At 37.2% G+C, this 19,982-nt stretch overlaps 1 protein-coding gene across 18 annotated transcripts in view; it reads left to right on the top strand.

The window, feature by feature from the left end:
- C2CD5 (C2 calcium dependent domain containing 5) overlaps positions 1 to 19,982 on the top strand; it is a 92,722-nt gene that overhangs the window by 52,180 nt on the left and 20,560 nt on the right. For all 18 annotated transcript variants that reach the window (XM_059682366.1, XM_059682368.1, XM_059682363.1 and 15 more), the window contains 8 exons: positions 2,897 to 2,992; positions 3,822 to 4,013; positions 5,153 to 5,339; positions 10,755 to 10,919; positions 15,106 to 15,246; positions 18,205 to 18,268; positions 18,638 to 18,699; positions 18,917 to 19,015. In XM_059682366.1, the coding sequence (XP_059538349.1) occupies positions 2,897 to 2,992; positions 3,822 to 4,013; positions 5,153 to 5,339; positions 10,755 to 10,919; positions 15,106 to 15,246; positions 18,205 to 18,268; positions 18,638 to 18,699; positions 18,917 to 19,015 (1,006 nt within the window). The remainder of the gene's footprint in view (positions 1 to 2,896; positions 2,993 to 3,821; positions 4,014 to 5,152; positions 5,340 to 10,754; positions 10,920 to 15,105; positions 15,247 to 18,204; positions 18,269 to 18,637; positions 18,700 to 18,916; positions 19,016 to 19,982) is intronic.

Genomic DNA, 19,982 nt, shown 5'->3' with positions numbered 1-19,982 from the left:
TTCCTCTGAGCCTCACTGTACACAAGGAATGAGAATATAATACTGGCACACAGTAAATATTAACTTTAGGCTGATTTTATTCTAGGTTGTGACTCTATCAACTTCTACCTCTGGGATCTTTGGAACCCTTGATCTATGCAAATGTACTGCCTTGTGTCTTTAAAGCTCATCTGTACACTCTTTCTACCTTCTTTTACTAACTGTTACTTAACTTTCTCCTGCTAACCAAATCATCCTAATTCTGCCAAGCAATGAAGGGACTTCCATACTGTTAGTTCTCAAAATCTTTTTTCCCTACTTCTCATTTGAACAACCTCTTCTCCTTTAAAGTCCATGCCGTTCCACAGTTCAGACTTTTCTCCCTCCCTCCAAAGCAGTCTTCTGCCTGTCTTAATTTCTTCTCTGCCATCTCCTCCAGTTAGAGTTATTAACTCACTTCTATCACCCTGGCATTGTATTTCTTATTCTTATGTACCCTATCTCCACTTGACTTTTAACCATACTTTGGACCTCATTTTCACTCAAAACTGTTGCCTCTTAAAAATGTGAAACTCTTCCATTGCCCTAGGAGCAGTATCAGTGAAGAAATTGCTTTGGCATATGACTGAGATTTTGCTGCCTGTGGATTCCTCTAGTATTTTTATGGTTTCCCATCTTATGTTTAAGCCCTTTATCCATTTTTGAGTTTATTTTTGTGTAAGGTGTAAGTTGGTGGTCTAGTTTCATTTTTTTGCATGTATCTGTCCAAATTTCCCACCACCATTTATTGAAGAGATTGTCTTGACTCCATTGTATGCCCTTACCTCCTTTGTCAAATATTAATTGAGCATAGTGGTTTGGGTCAATTTCTGGATTCTCTGTTCTATTCCATTGATCTATATGTCTGTTCTTGTGCCAGTACCAGGCAGTTTTGAGAACTGTGGCTTTGTAATACAGCTTGGTATCTGGTATTGAGATCCCACCTACTTTGTTCTTCTTTCTCAGGATCGCTGCAGCTATTTGGGGGGTAAGGGGGGTAATGGGGGGATAAGGACACATATGTAATACCTTAATCAATAAAGAAATTTTAAAAAATGTGAGACTCTTAAGAGTTCATTCTTGGATCACAATAATTTCCTCCACACCATTTGCTCATGCACACCTGGTTTGTTTGGGCCTCTATCATAACCAGGAATTTTTCTAGTTCCTTACTCAGGTTCTGGCTTTACTTATTTCTGCATCCTTGTACCCTACTATAATTTCCTTCAAAGTTTACAATAGATATCATCTAGAAACTAACCTTCTGCTGTCTTATTTTCCATCTTCTGTTCTTAGATAATTCTTACTGGAATTATTACATGGATAATTCTCTTGCATTTGTGGTGATCATTATTAGAGAAGAAGGATTAGATTGTAGTAAATGTGGACATTACAGAGCCATGCCTGTTGCATCTTTATCTTTACAGTCCATGTATTATCTTCTTGAACTGTTTTATTCCCATTGTAGTTCTACTTTTGTTAAACTACTAACTCTATTATCCTTATCCTGCCTTATTCCCCAATCTATAGTCTTGCTTCATTCACAGATTTAAGGGCACACACTTTCAAGTCCTAGGGATATGGTTTTAAAAGACATAGTTTTTGTTATCAGATTCATATTATACTGGAGAATTATGATGAATATACATTTTATGATAGAGATATCCCAGGATGCTTTGGGATCCCAGAGGGTTGGAGGTTAAAGGTATGATTAGAAGAAAGTGTTAATGTAGTAATTGAAGCTTGAATGGAATCTTGGAGGATGAGTATGAATCACATAAATGAAGTGAAGAGGCATAAGGAGTGTTCAAGGCTAAAAACAACACTGGAGGAGGTTTAGATTCAGTGAGGCTGGAGATAGATCACAGATGTGACGTCTACAGACATGAGTCCAATTAATTTACTTAGAAGTTTGAATTCATCTGACACAAACTCCTTTTTTCTCTCTAGACCTCAAAAAGTCTTTGTATTGAATCCCATCTTTACCAATGTGTTCTGTTCTAACCCATCCAACTTACTATTACTGTATTAAACTCCTTGAACTACACCTGCTCTTATAGCTCCTTGATTTAGTGTCTTCTAGTTACTCCATGTTATTCCTTCGGACATTCTCAGTACCCACTTGAACATTTTAAGCCTGGCCTCTCTCTAATCAAGTGATCATTTCTTTCTTATCCTCTGAGGCTTCCCATCCATTTATACTTTGTTTCCAGCCTTTTGTCCCCAGGCTGCTACTTTTCTGATTTGCTTTGTGATCTTTTTCAATATTTGTGTTGTCTACTTTTTTCCTTGGCTTTCAAATTGGGGAATATATAGTAAAGACTCTCAAAGAATTCTTTTGAATATAAATTTTTAGTATATACATAAAACAATGTAGTTTAAGCTCCATTTAGTATATTTTGGATATTATTTGTTTCAGATACTTTCAATTAAGTTTATATTAAGCTTTAGCAATATAGATATATATGTAGTTTGCTTTTAGAATAAGTTAAATAAAATTTAATGTGCATTTAGAAGATTGTAATATATTTAATGAGCTATTGCCTGGTTCAACAATACAGTTACTACTTTTATTTTGAAATATTCCTATCTTACTCAGCTTTACCATATTTTAAAGGAATTTATTGTCATTAATATTATACTTTATCTTTTACAATTTTTAAGTAATAAAGAATTCTTGCCTTCTCCATTTTAATAACATTACATTTCTTCTATTTTCTCTCCTAGGTTTAGGAGGTAATCCTGTGATATTATTAATATTTAGTAGAGTCTAACCTGAATTTAAATTGTCACCCTAGTAATCACTCTGATATTTAACATTTTCCAAACTTAGATTACCTGAAAATGTTAACTTGTTTTATTTTTTTTTCTTTTATAGTGAAGAGGTCTGTATTTTATCTGCATCTGGCACAGCAGCTGTACTGAACCCTAGATTTCTGCAGGATGGCACCGTGGAGAGCTGTTTGGAACAGAGGTTGTCATGACAGCCTGGCTTGTTTTCCATAAGGGCAGAGAAGGGAGAGGTTGATTTCTTTTGTCAGAGCTGGGATAAGTCTTCTCTGTGAGGGTGGGTTACAGTGGGACAGCGTAGGAATCAGGACCAGGCACTTTACTGATTTTTATCTACTGCACAGCAACAGAGCAGTATTGAGATCTACACTATATGACACACATAATTTCTAGTATCTTGATAAGTGACATGTATGATTACCAATTGCAGAATTTCAAGGAGACATTTTTTTGTTTGTTACATTATAGAAATAATTTCTTTGATTTGATTTTTTCTTTCTTTTGTCTTACCTCTAAAATGGAAAAAGACTATGAAACAATTTTCATAAAGAGAATTCTTCATTTATAAAACCATCAAAACACTATATTATACCAAAATTATATATAAAGCTTCATGGAAAGTGAAATGTTTTTATTAGAAATTCTTAAATTACATTTGCATTATATCTGTCATACAATAAGAAAATATCACCTTTTTTGTCTAACCATTTGTTTTTATGTTGTATCCCAAAGAAAAAACTTTGAATTAATAGTGTTTTTTGTCAGATGGTAAGTCATCACACAAATTGATAAAAAGTGATTTTCTATTTGTATAAACCTTTTCTCTCACATGGTTCTCATTTCATGGTCATTTGTAATTCTTACCAGTCATAGTGGTACTCTCTGTGGTAGAAATTGTTGTGTAGTTTGTACACAAGAACTATGTATGTAATATGTTTGTTTGTTTGTTTGTTTTTAAAGAAACACAGAATTTTCAAGCGTGCCTTATTTTTCTTCTTAATGTATTCATATAGGCTAGAAGAAAATTTGCCTGCAGGCTGTGGATTTTGCCATATACCATATGATGAACTGAATATGCCATTTCCAGCTCATCTCACATATTGCTATAACTGCAGGAAACAAAAAGTTCCTGATGTTCTCTTTACAACTATAGACCTCCCAATAGATGCTACAGTTATTGGAAAAGGTTGTCTTATTCAAGCAAGGTATGTTTGTGAAATCAGTATTTGGGGTCTCTGAAAGAGTATGGGGTATGGAGCCAAATAGACATATTTTCAAATATCTGCTCTGTTTCCTGCCTGGGATCCTGGACAGGCTAGGAAGTTCTGTCTGAACCGTGTATATTATCATAGAGAAAATTGGGAGGAAAAATACCCTCATTATAAAACTTAAGTAAGTATATATTAGTTTTAAACATTTAAATTCTGTATATATTTTTATTGTGATGATGATTATTAATTAACCTGTCGAAGGACCGGGATGTGACTCAGTATGCTTTTGGAAACTGACATTTTTCTTTTAAAAAACAGTGCTATTTAATATTTCTTTTATTATTTCTCTTAGCTGGTAAGAGTTCCTTTTAAACTGACAAGAGTAGGAAATGGTAAATTGTGGTAGGCAAATGGGAAACAGCTCTGATTGTCTACTAGTAGGTCACTAACAGCTGCCGGGTTACCAAGTTCAGTGAGCATTTCTGTCCTCATCTTCCTTGACATTCCAGCATAGTCATACAGTTGATCTTTTTCTCTATTTTTCATTGATTAGTGCTCGTCACCTAGAAGAGTGCCTGGCACATGACAGATATTCAAGTTTTATATTTTTTATAAACTGCGTTTTTATAAGTTTATATTCTTTCAACGAATAAATTAACTTTTCCCTTTGCTGTCCATTCATCAGACAATCACAGGGAGTTATGAAACCTAGGATTTAAATTATATTCCCTAGTGATTTTGATCAATATTTCATATTTAGAAATTTAGAGATTTTTTCCTTTTGTTTGTTGAAATAGATTTTCAGCAAAAACATATACAGTGAAAAAAATGACAGAAAGATTATTGATATAACTTAAGCCTATTTGAAATGAGCAAATGTCTTCTCAAGCACACTCTTAGAAAGTTTTAAAAATTAGATATTTCTTTAAAAAATGTTTTAATTAATTTCAGAGAGGAAGGGAGAGAGAGAAGCTTCAATGATGAGAGAGAATCATTGATTGGCTACCTCCTGCACACCCCAATAGGGAACCCAGGCATATGCCCTGACCGGAAATTAAACCACCTTGTTCATAGGTCAATGTTCAACCACTGAGCTATAGTGGCCAGGCCTAACTACATTCTTTTTTTAACAGGTTATGTCGTTTAAAAAAGAAAGCACAGGCAGAAGCAAATGCCACAGCTATCAGTAATCTGTTGCCATTTATGGAATACGAAGTGCATACTCAGCTAATGAATAAACTAAAACTCAAAGGAATGAATGCTTTATTTGGACTGAGAATTCAGATCACAGTGGGTGAAAATATGTTGATGGGCTTAGCGGTAAGTTTGCATATTTTGTTTTTGCAATTCCTGTAGTTGTAGTAGATTCTGTTTTAAGTGCTTCAAAGAGTCTTTTTAAAAGACTTATCTAAAGAAACTGGCATCAAGACTTTTAAGGGTTGGAGACATAAGAATTAACAGATCTGGGGATAGACTTTTAAATATTTTATCTTTAATTATAAAATTGTTATTTAAAATTAAATTAATAAATTATCACATAAAATATTGATTGATTGATATTAATGTTATTATCAACACTAATAAAAGAGAAAAATGGTAATTGGCGGACGAGCTACCCTTTTCATTGGCTAATCAGGGCTATATGCAAATTAACTGCCAACTAAGATTGGCAGTTAACTGCCAACTAAGGTTGGCAGTTAACTTCCAACAAGGTGGTGGTTAATTTGCATATGTAGGCACAATGCAGGGAGGCGAAAGGGAAAGCAGGAAGAAGCCCCCTGCCACTGACAGTGATCGGAAACCTAGAGGGGAGCTAAGAGCTGGGGGGCAGGGCAAAGGCGGCCCTGGGGCCGCCTTTGCCCTGCCCCCCAGCCATGATCGGAGAATCAGGTGCCTTTTCTGCCCTGGCCAGTGATAGCAGGAAGTAGGGGTGGAGCCAGCGATGGGAGCTGGGCACGGTCAAAGCTGGCAGTCCCAGGAGCTAGGGGCCCCTTGCCTGGGCCTAAAGCGAAGCCCACGATCGCGGGGCCGCTGCAGCTGTGGGTCCCCGCTGCCCGGGCCGGACGCCTCAGCCAGAGGCATCCTGCAGGGGCAGGGGCGGAGCCCGTGCAATTGCGGGCCCCCCCCCCCCCCCCCCCCCCGCTGCCACTGCAGGTCCCCGCTGCCTGGGCCGGACGCCTAGGCCAGAGGTGTCAGGCCTGGGCAAGAGGCCGATCCTGTGATTGGAGGGTGATGGGGGTCAACGCCTGAGGGCTCCCAGTATGTGAGAGGGGGCAGGCTGGGCTGAGGGACACTCCCCCGCCCCACACACACCCAGTGCACGAATTTCGTGCACCGGGCCCCTAGTATATTTATATTCTGCCCATAACCTCAGTAGTCAGATTTCTAAAAATAATTATGTGCAGCTTGTTTAGTAAGTTGACTGCCATTGTACTGGGCTTTATTGTTGTTTATACGTTGCTAAAACAGGGCTTATCCTGCTTGGAATTGTTGAGATTTGGGGCTGGATAACTCTTTGTTGTAGCGGATTGTCTCATTCATTGTAGGATATTTATCAGCATCCCTGGCCTCTGCCAACTAGAAGCTAATAACTTTCCTCCACTGTGACAACAAAAAATGTGTCCAGACGTTACCAGATGTCCTTTAGGGGGCAAAATCACTCCTGAAAAGAAGATGAGGGGGAAGAACTAAAATAATCATTAGTTTTAATGGAGAAAGTAAAGCAATACCTGTGAGACACTGCCTACTGTTGGGCAGAGAATTATATTTTATTATAAATGTAACATCTGGGGTCAGAAGACAGTAGAATATGCAATAAAATGTGTCTCTTAAGTGCTGATAAATTGTGAGGCAGTGAAAAGTTCTTTATCTCAGCTTCATGTCTATCTTTGCTTATTAGAAAACAAGTTCTGTCTAGAAAAGTTGTAATGGGCATGAACTGCCTTTATAAGTAGCCTGAGATCCAGAGAAATAGTTGCCTGCGAAATATATATTGATTAGTTGGACTCTGAGCAACAGTGTTTATCGAAAAGCTCTCACACACAAGATACTTTGATAGCCAGAATTTTATGTCATTGGTACTTTTAAATTTGGAATTCTCTGTCATCTTTTTGAGACACGCATAGAAATTTTACCTAAGAAATTGATGGAACTTGGATTCTTTTTTTCAGTATGCATTTGTGCATAAAATGATAAGTTGTTTCTTGCTTCATCCACTTTTCTATAAGAGCAAATATGGAAATTTCTGTATGTAGGATATAATTTTGTAATAATGATTAATTATATAATCACAAATTTTAACTAGGAATTTGTAGTGGTTAATTATTTATATTCAAATATTTGATAGTTAGGTTAACTTGGGGGGGGGGGAAGTATCCATTATAATTCTTTCATCTAAACCAGCGGCTCTCAACCTGTGGGTCGCGAAAATACATCCTGCAGATCATATGTTTACATTACGATTCATAACAGTAGCAAAATTACAGTTATGAAGTAGCAACGAAAATAATTTTATGCTTGGGCGTCACCACAACATGAGGAACTGTATTAAAGGGTCGCAGCATTAGGAAGGTTGAGAACCACTCACACACTTAGCTAAGACTTAACATACAAAACTATAGTTAACTGGTAGGCATCTATAAGAACTAAGAACTTGATTTGTATTCAAAGGTGTAAGAAACACTGTGCCAAATGTATCAAACACTTCCTGTGGTTGAACCCCAGGAAACTATTATGTGATCCTGGTATAATGCCTCAATACCTGCCTCAAATACTGCCTTTTCTGATTCTTACTAATCTTTTCTTTCTTGGGCACATTTAATGACATCATTTATAGCTGAGATTTGTCATCTAGTGACAACATTTATAGCTGTTTGAGATTTGGATCTTTGTGTGTGTTTTTAGCTTGTGCACTCAAGGTCCCAAGAGTAGCTTCCATGGTAGTTAACCTCTGATGAGTGCTACTGGGTGTCTGGCACTGTGTTATTCCAGAAGAAATGTAATATTATCTTTACTTTGCGCAAGGAGAAAATGTATGCTGTGATAGGTTGAAACTTGTCCAAAGTGATATGGTTACATGTACTGGAACTGGGTTTCAAACCCAGGACTGTCTAGTTCTAGAGTCTGTGTGTTCTCAACTATTCTGAGCCATTGCCTCATTAGCCATTGCAGTTAATATTAGAAATGGTACAGTAAGGCTTCATGTGGCACAGAGGGTATTCTGAGATTGAGCATCAGAAACTGGGTCATGGGTGCAGTCATGGACACTAATGAACAAACCAGGAGGGAGAGCTTCTGAGGATCAGTTTCATCTACTGCCCAGTCTTCATCATAAAGTGTCATACACTTTTTGAGAGTGGACTTTTATAAAATTGGCAATTGATTAATTTTTAAAACCCACCTCAATTCAAAATAACACAAATATCCAGATTTAAAAAATTGTTTGTTCTTTGCCTCATTCTACCCCTTTGATGTGAACAATTTGATGTTAATATGTCTATGTATTTTTTTGCTTTGTTTATATAAGCATATTTAAGTATATATGCACATAGGTGTGAGGAGTGTGTGTGTATTTCCCCTAATAGCTTTCTAGTACTAATGGCATATAATACTGTTACAGAGTCAGAAATTAATAGCCCATTAATTAAAAATTTAAAGTAAATTTGTATCAAGTACAGTTTTCCTCCTTTTTTTCTTTATTTTATTTGATTTTTTTACAATATACAAAATAAATCTATTACCAGATTGTAGATACAAAATAATTAGCCATTTACATGCAATAAACATTAATATTTCAAGAAAAATGATTTTAAATATAATAATGTTATATGCAATAAACATTAATATTTCAAGAAAAATGATTTTAAATATAATAATACTAGAGGCCCAGTGCATGAAATTCATGCACTTGGGGGAGGGGGGTCCCTTAACTCAGCCTGTGCCCTCTTAAGTCCGGGAGCCCTTGGGGGATGTCTGACTGCTGGCTTCAGGGGGAGCGGACCTAAGCCTCTGTCAGACAACCTTAGCACTGCTGCGGAGGCAGGAGAGGCTCCTGCCATCGCTGCTGTGCTCGCCAGCCATAAGCCCGGCTTCTGGCTGAGCAGTGCTCCCCCTGTGAGATCGGCCGAAACCAGCTTTCTGACATTCCCCCAAGGGGTCCTGGATTGCGAGAGGGCACAGGCCAGGCCAAGGGACCCCCACCAACGCATGATTGGGGCCGGGAAGAGACATGGGAGGTTGGCCAGCTGGGGAGGGACCACAGGAGGGCTCCAGGGTGTGTCCAGCCCGTCTCGCTCAGTCCAGATCGACTGGACCCAGCAGCAAGCTAACCAACTAATTGGAGCGTCTGCCCCCTGGTAGTCAATGCACATCATAGCGACTGGTTGACCAGTCGACTGCCTGCCCCCTGGTGGTCAGTGAATGTCATAGCGAGCAGTTGAGTGGCCTTACCATATTATTAGCATATTATGCTGTGATTGGTTGAATGGCTGACTGGTCGACCAGACACTTAGCATATTAGGCTTTTGTTATATGGGATTACATGCAATAAACATTGATATTTCAAGAAAAAAATATTTTAAATCCTCTATAATAAAAGGGTAATATGCAAATTGACCCAAATGGCAGAATGACCGGGAACAACCAGTCGCTATGATGTGCACTGACCACCAGGGGGCAGCCGGGCTGAGGGACCCCCCCCAAGTATATGAATTTTCATGCACCAGGCCTCTATTATAATAATATTACCAAAACTGTACTAACGTAGTATAATATCACAAACGTTGTAGGCAATATTACAAATCTGCAAATAACAGGATTACTTCTATTATATTCTAAAATATTTTTTTTCTCTTGACTCTGTTTTTGTCCATTAGTTTATGTTGTTCATTATATTCCACAAATGAGTGAGATCATGTGATATTTATCTTTCTCTGACTGGCTTATTTTGCTTAGCATATTGCTCTCCAGGTCCATCCATGCTGTTTTCCTTCTTGATAAATATGGAGGTAGCATGGTTTAGTGAAAAGTTCTTGGGTTTGGAGAAACAAATTCAAGTCTCTTTTCCAAATTTATTGACAGTGTGATCTTGAGTAAGTTCCCTATTCTTTCTGCACTTCAGTATCTTCACTTTCATTGCAAAGTTTCCCTTTTTTGTCACAGAAAAGATCAATTATCTACTCATTGATGAAAAACTTACTTTTAACAACTATATATGTGTGTGTGTGTGTATTTATTTATTTTAGAGAGAGAGATAAGTATTCATGTGAGAGAGAAACATCAATTGGTTGCCTCCTATAGGCCCCTTGACCAGAGGTTGAAACTGCAGCCTGGGTATGTGCCCTGGCAGGGAATTGAACCTGTGACCTTTAGGTGCACTAGATGATGCTCAACCAACTGAGCCACACTAGCCAGGGCTACTTTTAACAACTTTTTATATTTTTTTCTAAACTTTTTCAATGCAATTAATTTCTTGCAACCATAGGTAAAAATTTTATAGTACAGCTAGGTATAAAGTGAAAAGTCCTCCTAAACCATCTACCCCAGGTTCTCAACAGATGCAGCCAACCCCTATTCCCAGTTATATTTTGCTTTGCTTGTCCACCTATGTCCTGTGCATCCATTGACATTAATTATCTTTCTCCTACTGGGCAAAGACCACATTCCTAAATATGAAAACTTAAGGTTCTGTTGTCCTATAGATACTTTTAACAATTATTTCCTAATTATTTTTACAAGTCGGCCACAGGTGTATATTTAGCAGCATTACCAACGCCTGGTGGAATTCAGATTGCTGGGAAGACTCCTAATGATGGCTCCTACGAACAGCATGTATCTCATATGCAAAAGAAGATAAATGACACGATCGCTAAGAATAAAGAGCTATATGAAATCAATCCTCCAGTAAGTAAACTAAGTCTACATTGTGCCTATATCAGTTATTGTGTAGCTGTTAATATATTTTTTAGGTTACCTTACTTTGGACCTTAAAGACTTTTTCCACTGTTTAGATATGTTCTCCTCATTACTCATTCTTTTCCCTCTCTTTACACCTATGCTCAAATGTCTTCTTTTTAGGGAGGCTCGCTCTATTTAAGAATTGTAACTCTCCCATTAATTTTTGGTACTTCCTATCCCCCTTTCTTATCTATTATTTGTTACTGCCAGTAGAATCAAGCTTTATCAGGACTGTATCCCTAATGCCTAGAACAGTTCCTTCTGGTATTTTTTTAATAAATACTTATTCAATAGTTAAATAGCTTAAAATCTTCTTCTTCTTCTTCTTCTTCTTCTTCTTCTTCTTCTTCTTCTTCTTCTTCTTCTTCTTCTTCTCTCTCTCTCTCTCTCTCTTTCTCTCTCTCTCTCTCTCTCTCTTAATAAAAAGAAAGATTGCTTACCTATGGTAAAGTGTGAAAGAATAGAGATTTTTTTAGTTTGGCATTTTTCTTATAATTTTCTTACCAGTCATTTCCATAGTCAGTCTTTTCACCAGCTTTGCAATTGGTATCACAATGCTTCCTACTCTACAGATGTCCTATAGCTTTAACCTGAATTGAAAGATATGTTGAAGTAGGAATGAAACTATTTGCTTTTATAAGTCTCTGATAATGAAATACTTCTATAAAAGGTAAGTGTTTGGATAACATTATTTTTATTATTTTATTTTATATATGCTACTGAATTTTTTTCTTTTTTTTTATTATTAGTTAAGGTATTACAAATGTGTCCTTATCCCCCCCATTAACCCCCAACCTTCCCCCCCCCCCCCGCCCCGCACACTCATGCTCCCATCCCTCTGTTGTCCATGTCCATTGGTTTGGCTTATATACATGTATTCAAGTCCTTCGGTTGATCTCTTCCCCTTACCCCCGCCCTCCCCTACTTTCCTTCTGGGGATTGATAGCCTGATCGCTGTTTCTCAGTCTTTGGGTCTGTCCCTTTTCATCAGTCTATGTTGTTCTCTATAATCCACAAATGAGTGAGATCATGTGGTATTTATCTTTCTCTGACTGGCTTATTTCACTTATATGATACTGAATTTTGGTTGGTCTTCTGGAATAGTACATCTGAATTCCAGCTTCAAACTAACAGGTTTCTAGCAAAGTTATTAAGCTGGTAGGAATTTTAAGGGCATGACTAGAGTTACACAGTTCAGTGTGGTAGACACTGGCCACATGTGGCTGTTAAGCACTTGACATGTGGCTAGTCTGAATTGAGATGTGGTATTGGTGTAAAATATATCAGTACACTGGATTTTGAAGACTTAGTAAATGAAAAAGAACGTAAAATACCTTTTGGATTCTTTTTATGTTGATTACATGTTTCATTTGTATCTTTTTTATATTATTACCTATGAAGCTTGCTTTATATTTCTATTGAGCAGTGTTGATATAGTTTCTTTAAATTCATTGAAAATGTTAACGTGTTAATATATTTACTTACATAGCCTTTGTAAAAGCTTTCTGCAAAACGCTTTATTGACTGCTTGTTTGCTGTAATTATTTTTCTTTTATAATTATATTTTGATATTTAAACATCTACTAGTAGTGTTTATTCCTGTTGGGAAGAATGATTTGTAGAGATATATGTTAGGATTCCATATATGAATTGTAATGATATGAACTGAACTTTCATGTAACAGTGTTTATCAACTCTACTTCCATCCTGACCTCCCTCAGGACCTACCTCTTCCATTGTGTTTCTATTGTACCTGTATTTGCTTCTGTCATGGTGCCTGTTACATTTTAGTGCACTTAGTTTTACATGTCTCTCTTCCTTTACTATAATAAAAGCCCCTTGAAGACAGAGACCTATTTAGAGAATGTGGATTTAGTTACTTTATTCAATAAATATTTATGAGCTGCTGTTTAGTATTGCATCTTAGAGGAGGGAATAAATCTTTCTTTTAAAAATGTTTTTATTGATTTTTTTAGAGAGAGAGGAAGGGAGAGGGATAGACAGCTAGAATCATCCATGAAAGAAAAACATCAATCAGCTGCCTCATGCATGCCCCCTACTGGGCATCAAACCTGCAACCTGAGCATGTACTCTGACCAGGAATCCACTGGGGACCTCTTGGTTCATGGGTCGATGCTCAACAACTGAGCCATGCCGGCTGGGCGGGAATAAATCTTTTGTGAATTTAAAAACTTCAGCATATATGGATTTCATATGTTGAATATGACTGTATTTTTACAAAAGGATTAATCAATTTATGAGTATTCTATGGCTTTCCTTATTTCAGTACTTATTACATTCTGGTCTTTTAGCTTAACCTATCAGAATTTGTTTGAAAAAGTCAGTGTACAAGGCCATTACTCATATTACAGTTTTGTGTTTTCAATTTTCTAAAACAATGTATGCCCACCCTGAAAATGTGGGTCAGTGTTCCGTATCTTAGAAAGGTAGCCCCAGCTGAAGTGAGTGCTGCTGTTTATTTTTTTTCTCAATACCTTGAGAAACTTTTTAAAAATTTATTTATTAAATTGATTGGGGTGACATTGGTCAGCATGAACATACAGGTTTCATGTGTGGATTTCTATGTTACAAGATCTGTGTATTGCACCGTGTGCTCACCACCCAAGTCAAATCTCCTGTCACCTCATCTTAGGACCCCCTTCTGCCCCCAACCCCTTCCCTCTGGCTGTTTGTGTTCACAAATTTCAGTTTTATATCCCACATATTACTGAAATCATAGGGTTCTTTTTCTGTCTTACTTATTTCACTTAGCATAATGTTCTCAAGGTCCATCCCTGTTGCTAAGAAAAGCATTTCTTATGCAAAGGTGTAGTACCACTTAACTGGAGATAACTAAGTCAGCCAGATTATCAAAATTAGGTGCAAAACTTTTATTGGGAATTAACAGCACCAGTGGTAAAACCTCATGAATCTAAGATTTATTCAATTTTAGATAGTTACATTTATTTCATCCATGTTACAATAAAGAGAGGGATAACTGAATTTTAAACTACTTTAAAATTATAAAATGAAGGATAGTTTCAATATTGCATTCAGGGTCAAAAGAACTGATCTAGACAAGTTCATCACTTACTAGTTTGCAAACCCAGGCAAACTACTCTACTACTGAACTGCGTCTCTTTCTCATTTTGTATTCATTATAATAGGCACCCTGTCAGATTTATATAGGGCAGGTTAATTTGGAGTACAAGCAAAATAAATGGATGTGAAAGTACTGCATAGATAGCTGTGTTATGAAACTGTGGTGGTAGTCTTACGTAACCTATGCGCTAGCTATGAACATTTAAAATTAGCCTTTTGAAAAGCTTTTTCTAATAACTTCCTTGTTTTCTTGGGGTGTTTTTTTTTTTAAAGATTGGTCTGTTATACTAATAATAAGCTATGTCTTTTGCATTTGTGCTCACATATCCACATTCTCCTGATAAGTTGCCAACAGATACTTAGAACCTCTGGTTAGCTAATATTTGGCTATGTAATAGGAAAAAGCTGATTAAACCATACAGGATTGCACCTTACACTGACCTCAAAAAGATCATTACTGTAACTACCAAAGTTTATTTAGCTTAATAAATAGTAAAGCAAATACATGTGTAATATGTGCACTACATATACATACACACATACATCTATTATATTCCTCATTTTACTATGTAGAGCTATGAAAAATTACCACTGGATAAGAAAGGTATAAAGAGTAGAATCATAGTTAGGAACACAAATCTTTAATTCTTTGTGGAGTATTAGGACTTTTAAATGCTGTGCAGAAAATACCTTCTAAGCTGGAAGGACTGCCAGTTCCCTACTTATTGTAGTTTTCTCTCTGTACAGTAGATGTCAGTAATGCCTTGCCATGTCTGTTTTTGAATTATACATACCTATAAAAAGTTAGTTATGAAATATACACTTTAAATATTTTTTGTAGACTCCCCCCAAAGGTAATTGTCTATTATTATAAAAATTTAAAACCAAACTAAAGTATGCAAATATCAAATCATTGTGTTATACACCTGAAACTAATATGTTATACGTCAATTATACCTCAATTTAAAAAAAAGAAAAAACTGAAAATTATGGTCTTTTGTAATATAAAGCAATTATATATATTTTTCAGGAGATATCTGAAGAGATTATAGGATCACCCATCCCAGAACCTCGACAACGTTCAAGACTCTTAAGATCTCAATCAGAAAGTTCTGATGAAGTTACAGAATTGGACCTTTCACATGGGAAAAAAGATGCTTTTGTTTTGGAGGTATTATTGCATTGGATTAATTTCTTAAAGTTTTTAGATGTGTAATTTTACAATCATACTTGATGTGATTCTTTTGTATCATTACAACTGTTATAAATATAAAAAATATAATATTTAAATATTACAATAAACTTGAGAATATCAGAACTTATTAATATATTTTTGTTCAATACCAGAAGATCGATAACAATAATGAAGGTGGTTCTGGGAAAATTTATGTATGGGTTGAAATAAAATTAAAGTAATATTAACTCTTGGAGCTATTTATTGTAAACTTGGATGAATTTAAATAAGAAATTAATGTGCTATTGTTTCACTTACCAGAATTCCCTGCTTTATATGTTGTAACATTTTACTTTAACATTTTTACATGTAATAATATAGGCACTGTGAATCTGAATGTAGTGTTTTCTTATTGAATTCAGAGGATATCATTGAACTTTCATTATAAAAATATACTCAGAACTAGCTTTTCTGGAGGATAAATGTGGTACAAGAGGTTAGGGAGCCTCCTCTCCCAACAAATCTGCTCCCCCTGCCTTCCTCTCTAGAACGGTTAGCTTTGAAAGAGATAGATTCCTTTGATACTGAAGGAAAGGAAAATAAATGAGGATGCTCAGAAATGTCCTGGTAAGAGAAAGTCAGGTGCCTTGATCTCAGTGAAGCAGGAAGCTGACAGTAGAACTGTACTGGAATGGGATTGGAGTTCTGAATAGTCTAGAACAGTGCCTGTGAATGTGGTCAGGATGTCAGCCATGGGAAGTGCACAAGGCTTAACTGAGGCAAGAGTGTTAATTTGTAGAAAACTCAATTTGTATGGATTTGTGCTTTTTTCTCATCTTTTTTTACGGTCTGAGAATGGAAAAATCATGGGAGTTGGTAAAGAATATGTCAGGTTAAGGAGGTAAAAGGATCCAGGGTACTGGTTAGAGCAGTGCTACTGAAAGTGGGCTGTGACTACCTATAGTGTTAGCACCTTCTGGAAGTTTGTAAGAAATACAAATTCTGGGTCTTACTTCAGACTTCGTAAATGAAAATTTCATGGTGGGGCCAAGGAAACTTTTAACAGACTCTCCAGGTGAGTCTTAGCATTACCTGAAGTTTGATCTAGCAATGGTTCTCAACCTTCTGGCCCTTTAAATACAGTTCCTCATGTTGTGACCCAACCATAAAATTATTTTCGTTGCTACTTCATAACTGTAATGTTGCTACTGTTATGAATCGTAATGTAAGTATCTGATATGCAGGATGGTCTTAGGCGACCCCTGTGAAAGGGTCGTTCGACCGCCGCAGGGTTCGTGACCCACAGGTTGAGAACCACTGATCTAGAGCATCATTGATACTTCTCATCCTGGGATCCTGACTAAGTAATGAACAGAAGTGCTTCAAATGTGGGCAGAAGATGTGGGACAAGGTGCAGATTCAGTAAGAGAAAGGGCAAAAGGATAGGGGATTGTAGTTGGAGAATGCTTGAATCTGGGTGTGGAATGGTTTGGGGAACAGTGTTGAGGTATAGCCATGACCATGGTAGTTAAGGTAAAGTGGGAGTGAAGGTGGTTCTGGAAGTCACAGGGGTGATGTGAGTGGAAGCATAGAGTGTGTGAGGCAGGACTTAGACCCCTGATGTACAGATGAATTCAGTATATGTCTAGTTGCATAGTTTCACTCTTTATTATTCACAATGGAATACTGTGATATAAGAAAAATAGGATTTAGACCTAATTTGTTAGGCATGCCTTTAAATTTATCCCTACATAATTTTATTTTAAAGCAATTGTGTATTTAGTCAAAATTCTGGGTTTTTTAATTGCACTATATTTATTTCAACAAATAGAGATAATTTTTGCTTATGGTATCTTCTTTTGAAACATGCCCTCCTAAAGGATTAAGAAAAGGCTCGTTAAAAGAAAAAATTAATTATACTTAAAAATTATTTCACTTGGAAGTATTTATAATTATTACTGTGGAGAAATATACCGATATTTGAAAAGAATTTCTTTCAAGTTTTATATTTTAATTTAGGGAAAAGTTTCTTTTTTGACTCAAGTTTTTTATTTAGTAAAAAAAATTTTTTAAATTGCAAATGATTATATATTTACTACTTATGTAATGCCGGGGTCCAACCCCAGCAGGTCCAGGGGTCCCCAAAGGTGTGAACGGAGTCGGCGAAGAAGGAATGACACGGAGACAGAGTTCAGTTGACCAGCAGCCTAGCCAGGATCTCTAGCCAGGATCTCCAGCCAAGTTCTGTTTAGGATCTCCAGCGAAGTTCTGTTCAGGATCTCCAGCGAAGTTCTGGTTAGGATCTCCAGCCAGGTTCTGTGTCCATGTTCTCTTGCTAGGTTCTCCAGGTTCTCTAGCCAGGTTCTGTAGCCATGTTCCCTCACTAGGTTCTTCAGCCAGGTTCTGTCTGAGATCTCCAGCCAGGTTCGGTCACCAGGTTCTAGTCAGGTTCTCTTGCCAATTTCTGTAGTCAGGTTCAGTCCAGGATCTTTTGCCATGTTCTCTCCAGCGAAGTTCTTCTGTCTGTAGGTTCTGTGTAGGTTCTGTCTGTAGGTTCTCTCTTCTAAGTTCTGTCTCCTAAGTTCTGTGTCTTGCTGTCTAGTTACATCTGTATTTATACCAGTTGATTCAATCCTATCAATCTCTATTACAAAGGTTAGGGTGTTTCTTATCTCCATTCCAGGGAGTAAAGATTATGTAGCTTAAGCATGATTGTTCGTAAAGTGATTAATTACCCACCTGGCACTTAGTTAAGAGGTTTTATTCCCTCCCTAACTTCAGGGGAAAATCCCTACCTGGGGAAATAACCTTTTTCAGAGACCTTGGTTAAAACACATAGTGCCAAGAAGGTGAGCAAACATATTAAGAACAGTATGCCATATATGCCAGGTCCCTTGAAACAGCAACCATGGACCGGCTCCCGGCAATGTAATAGTTGAAATCTTCTATTTTCAGATTGATGACACAGATGCTATGGAAGATGTACATTCTCTCCTTACTGATGTTCCTCCTCCTTCAGGTAAACCGAAAAAATTACCTTTGAGATGCGACTGTCCTTTTTTTTTGCACATCAGTATTTTAGTTCATAATTATTATGGTACTAACTTTATTTTAGAGGCTTTATCAATGTCACACCTTGCTATGTGCTTTGCTGCTCCAAGGTGGAAAACAGGTTTAAAATATTTATGTTAGAACTTAGATGAAATGATTTTTAATCCTTTTAAGATTACACATTTTTTAAAAAGTAGTAATTTATTAAGATGGTCTAACATTTTAGAAAAGAATGAATGGTTCTTATAGTTAGAATGTCATCTAATAATTGAAACAGGTTATTCTTAACACAGAAATAAGTGAAATATCATATTTTAACTATAATTTATTTTGACAGGCTTTTATAGTTGTAATACAGAAATTATGCCTGGCATAAATAATTGGACATCTGAAATACAGGTGAATCTTTCATTTTTAATTTTAAATAAATACAACATAAGTGATCTTAGCAAGTTCCTTCTTAATATATGTTTTCTTTTTCACCTCCTTATTGCAATTAAAATGTTACCCTTTTTCATACCACATTAGTTATTATTGTTCATTATTAGCAGTTTTATTGTTATAGTGATTAGTTAAAGTAATAAAATGCCATACTATCATATCTCCCCATATTTAGATGTTCACATCAGTAAGAGTAATCCGATTAAGCAGTCTTAACCTGACTAATCAAGCCCTCAATAAGAACTTTAATGATCTCTGTGAAAATTTGCTCAAGGTAGGTACCTTCTGACTAACTGTATTTTAGTTAAAACTCCTAAGAATCAGGAAATTGAAAATGTGTACATATTGTCTGGAATACCTTACACAGTTATGGGCTGAATTATTTTTGTTTACATATCAACTTAGCTCTGCCATCAGATAAAATGCTAAAGTTGTCCTATCTATCTGAATATACCATACTATCAAAGAAATATATTTTAAGTTATCTCATAGCTTTAAACTTCATAAAAATCTGTTGTGTGTATGTAAATTTAAAATACCTTTTTCTTATATTATTTTTTATGACATCGATAGATATGATTAAACCTTATTGTCTGCCATAATATTGAAAACTAGAGGCCTGGTGCATGAAATTCGCACACTGGAGTGGGTGGGGCCCCTCAGCCAAGCCTGTACCCTCTCACAGTTTGGGTGCCCCACGATCAATCGCCCTCAGAGGGAGGCCCTGCCCACACGGCCGGGGCTCCGCGATGGATGGCCCCGCAGAGGAGGCCCAGGCTACCCGCCACAGCACCACTGGCTGGGTAGCCTGGGCCTCCCTTTTTGGGGCAATTGATCACGGGGCTCCGTGATGGATCGCCCCAAAGAGGTAGGCCCTGCCAACCCAGCCAGGGCTACACGATGGATCGCCCCCACAGAGAGAGGCCCCGTCTACCTACCACAGCCTGCCAGTTGGTGGCCTGGGCCTCCCTCTTTGGGGCAATTGTGGAGCCCCCCAATTGATCACCCTGCCGGCTGGTGGCCTGGGTCTGCCTCTGTGGGGCGATCATGGGGTAATGGCTGGGCCCCTGACCAATCATATCACACCTGCCTTGGCTGGCCTGGCGCTAGTGGGTGTCATAGTGTGGCCATCCGGATGGTCGTTCCGCTGATCGGCTGTTTGGTCAATTTGCATATTATGCTTTTATTGTAGACTAGAGGCCCTATGCACAAAATTCATGCAAGGGCCTTTGCCCCGGCCC

The sequence above is a fragment of the Myotis daubentonii genome, chromosome 2, assembly GCF_963259705.1.
Source record: "Myotis daubentonii chromosome 2, mMyoDau2.1, whole genome shotgun sequence".
In the NCBI taxonomy this organism is placed as follows: Eukaryota; Metazoa; Chordata; class Mammalia; order Chiroptera; family Vespertilionidae; genus Myotis; species Myotis daubentonii.
This window is presented reverse-complemented; position numbering and strand designations above follow the sequence as displayed.